General features: G+C 31.7%; 1 protein-coding gene across 1 annotated transcript; it reads left to right on the top strand.

Annotated features, from left to right (window-relative positions):
- Positions 1-1,913: 1,913 nt before the first annotated feature.
- On the top strand, positions 1,914-3,092 carry LOC136068980 (F-box/kelch-repeat protein At1g57790-like). Its single transcript, XM_065776949.1, has one exon. The coding sequence runs from the start codon at positions 1,914-1,916 to the stop codon at positions 3,090-3,092; it is 1,179 nt and encodes a 392-aa protein (XP_065633021.1).
- The last annotated feature ends 1,312 nt before the right edge of the window (positions 3,093-4,404 follow it).

A 4,404-nucleotide genomic window follows, 5' to 3' on the forward strand; every position in this document is an offset into this window, starting at 1 on the left:
AGAGATGGGATTCCAAAGATAACAATCCATTGAATCAGGATCAACCAAAACCAACCATCCATGAGAACAAGCGTATATTAGTTTGTTGCACATCTCAGGAATATTTTTTGTTTGATAATGATTTTTTGATACGTCAAAGAAAGTTTGCCTTTGTCCTTGCTTACCATCAAGGATTAAAAGCCAAGGATACAATCGAGAGGCAGTGAAAGGATAGGAATGCGTAATTTGTTTCTCTACTTTTGCTACTTCCATTTTGTTTGCGCTGTCACCAATTAAAATCACAATTAGTATATGGGATACAAAATAAAATAAACCACATTAATTTAGTACATGGGATACAAAATATAAACCAACTAAGCTACTTCGGTCACATTACAAAGCACAACACTAAAGTTTGGTGTCTCGTAGTTTCTAATAATTTATTTGTTAAATGTGAGACAAATAGATAAAATTTAAAATGAGACCAAAAAAAAAAAAGAAGACCAAATAACTAGAACTTTGGCCACCAATGTCGATCAAACCCAAAAATCAGAAGAGTAACGATCCCAAATAGTTGCAAATATGAAAAAGGAATATGTTAAAGTTAAAGGAGAAAAAAAAAATTGTAAAGAGAGTGGAAGCAATAAAAAGAGAAAGAAATAACACAAAATACATAAGACCCAACAACCTTGGATGGTGTAAAACCCTGAAAGGTTATATTGTTTATATAATGAAGTACATAAAACACATAAAAACCTAACCGTATTTAAATTGAACAAAGGTTTATCAAAAGCACCGATTATGGAGGCAGAAAGTATTGGAAAGTAAGATTTGTTCCAGCAAGAACACAAAATCAGTGCACTAGTTATCAATCTAAGGCATGATTAGAATCAGGTATCATAAATCAAATTCAATATATATATTTTTGGAACCAAAATAAGCAAAAAGAGATGATAAGTGTTAAAGAACATAAATTCATGAGAGTTCAAAGCAAATACAAAAATAGATCAAAACCTGGATCCGAGGGAAGTCCTTGAATGAGGAAGAGCAAACTCAGGCAGATGCACTACTACTTGAGAGACAGAATATTTGATTGGCGTTTGCCTTTCGAGGGTTTTTTCTTATTTGGTGGTGGACTAGTTTTAAATTGAAGAAACTTTGTATATATAATAAACTTTGTATTCCTAGTCCAAGTGCAATTCGTATTACTATTATTCAAAGGAAAGCCACCGCCTGTTCTAACTTCTAAGTGCATTATTAGGAGTCTAAACAGAGAACAAATAAGTTTAAGTGCATTATTAGGAGTCTCATTATTATTCCTTGTCCCACAAGGACAAGGAAAGCCACCGCCTGAATAGAACTAAGTTCCAAGTGCATTAGGATTCTAAATAAATAGCTTATAAAAGCCGAATAGTGCATTAGAAGTCTCAGGTTGACGACAGAAACAATTCCTTTAATAAGGAAAAGCTATCGACTTTTGGTGGTGATGATTATTCAGAGCCAAGAAGCTTGAAAGCAATCAAGGTATCATCGACTTTTTATCTGGTTTTTTTCTTTTTTCTTTTTTTTTTCTTCTAACGAAATCAAGGTATCATGTACAACTTTTAATATCCAGTTTCTATTGAAATTTCAATTCGCAATATTGAAGTAAAGGTTTTGTATTTTGGGAATTCTAATTGATGTACCTCAGTCTAAGAGCACACTTTTAATAGGAGGACTTGTTTTTAAACTTCCCTTTGCCTTTTTTTTTTGTCAAAATATTTTGTGTTCAAATTATTTTTATTTGAGAAACTCTTTACTTTGTGATAGTATTGAATTCGTTTTCTATAATTGTACTTTCAATTGAGAAACCTTTACAAGGGTGATATTGTTTCTCTTTCCAATATATAGCCTTTACGTAAAGAAGGAAGAAATCGGCGGGAGTGGAACTACACATGGCCAAACAAATTGTTAGATATTCTACCGAAGATCAAGAAAATCAAGAAAATAAAAAGGGATTACATAGATCCAGGTCTTATCTTCCACCTGAGCTTCTATGTTTAGTCTCCTCATATCTTTTAGCTGGGGACTTTACAACCTTTCTTGTTATATGCAAATCATGGCGATCAAGCACTTCTCTTCCTCGACCAGCGGTCTCAACCTTAACTGATTCTCCATGGTCTCTATCTCCATGTTTAATGTCCGTTGGCTCACATAAATGCACATTCTTTCACCCTGCATACCAAAAGCATGATGCATGTGAGATCGACATTCCAGAATTATTGGACGCACGTATTCGCTTCTCAAAGTATGGTTGGTTGCTCTTGACTGGATATGGTGATGAAAATTTTAGTGTCTTTTTCTTCAATCCTTTCACAAAGGAAAAAGTAGAACTCCCTAAATACACAAATAGAGAATCATTCGTTACCATGAGTTTTTCTTCTCCGCCTACTTCTTCTGACTGTTTTGTTATTGGAATTTGTGGGTGGGATGATTTTGGCTTCATTAAACGTGGAGAAAAACGTTGGACTTCCCATACACTTATTAAAAGGCCAGAATTTGCGCCATCAAAATATTGCAATCCAATCTTACACAAAGGATTGTGCTATTGTTTGGGTAAGAATGGAGGATTAGGAGTATTTGATCCAAACGACAACCCAAGTAACTGGATTATTTATCATAATGATAAAATTCCCCTTATTCAAGAAAAGCTTGATTCAGTTCATCGAAGTTACTTGGTGGAAAGTGATGAAGGGAAGCTTTTAGCAATATTCATGGTTGAGGAGGGTGACACTAAGACACCAATTCATGTTTTTGAACTACCTAAGTTACAAGTAAATAAAACAATGACGAAACCTTGCAAGATTGTCTCTCGTATTGTGAGAAGTTTGGGAAATAGAATCCTATATATCAGTCTCGAAGGGTCTTTCTTAGAACCTGTTGTGCCAAGAGGATTGGGTAACAAGATTTACTTGCCAATTATCCAAGACAAGAAAAATATATACTACTCTCTCAGAATTGGCAAATATCATTCCATATTTGATGATTATTTTACCAAAAACATTCATAATGTAAATTGCTGTTGGATTCAGGGCGGGCCAAAATTGACTTTAAACAAAGACTTTGAATGGTGATAAAGAGAATTCCTCTCTCTCGCGCTAGAGAACTATAATTGGTTATAGAGAATTAATAGACTGAGATGTACTAGTGTTGCTTCTCTTTTTTACTTCCATGTTGTTTTAACCCAAGTTCTTTTAGTTACCGAAATGATTTCTCTTATTTGGAGTTCTGGACAAAATCTATAATGGTTACTGTTAAGGTGTTGACTTTTGATTTTATCAATATATTCTTAAAGTGATATTTCTTACCTAGTAAAAATGTGTTTTGCATTGACTTTGTACAGATTATTAGACTTTACAGAAAATTCATCACCCAAAAAAAAACCCTCTTGAATTTATGAAAATTTTCTTTAAATATGGACCAACAAATGACAACATTTGATCATTAGTTATGCCATTTGAAATTTACAAACTTTGTAAAATACTAAGCCAATGATCTCCCAACATTTTTTTTCCTTCTTTTTATGTACTTTGAAAAGTTGAACAACTTATCCAAAACGATAAGATTTAAATAAAATTTACCTCAAACTTATCCAAATTGAAAGAAAAATATTATTAGATTTGATTTGGTTGGGATAGTGATAACAAATATCACCATCTTGTACTTCTTTTATTATTTTTTTCTTTTTATTAAGAATCCGCCATCTTGTTCTTAACTAGGATAATTGGGTTTTCCTCTCTATTTTTCTTTTTCTTTTTCTTTTCTAGAAAAAATGTTGATGTGAAAGAAAAAACTTCCCGTAAATGATATGAGTTTGTAATATAACACAGTAATTATCAAACCATTTTCTAAACTTTTTGTATGGATAAATTCAAGTAAGTTTCATTTAAAGCTAATAGTTTTGAATATGCTTCATTAAATCGCAAAATTTTAATTAGTTTCATTTAAAATTTATAGTTTTAGATAAATTTCTTTTACATTTGCTAGTGTCATTTGTGCAGGAAAATTTAAGAATCCGCCATCTTGTTCTTAACTAGGATAATTGGGTTTTCCTCTCTATTTTTCTTTTTCTTTTTCTTTTCTAGAAAAAATGTTGATGTGAAAGAAAAAACTTCCCGTAAATGATATGAGTTTGTAATATAACACAGTAATTATCAAACCATTTTCTAAACTTTTTGTATGGATAAATTCAAGTAAGTTTCATTTAAAGCTAATAGTTTTGAATATGCTTCATTAAATCGCAAAATTTTAATTAGTTTCATTTAAAATTTATAGTTTTAGATAAATTTCTTTTACATTTGCTAGTGTCATTTGTGCAGGAAAAGTGATGGAATGTTTAAATCATTGCCTTTTGAAAACTTTATTAACTAAAATTTCCAGCATTGC

The sequence above is a fragment of the Quercus suber genome, unplaced genomic scaffold (genome assembly GCF_002906115.3).
Source record: "Quercus suber isolate HL8 unplaced genomic scaffold, Cork oak 2.0 scaffold_145, whole genome shotgun sequence".
Classification (NCBI taxonomy): Eukaryota; Viridiplantae; Streptophyta; class Magnoliopsida; order Fagales; family Fagaceae; genus Quercus; species Quercus suber.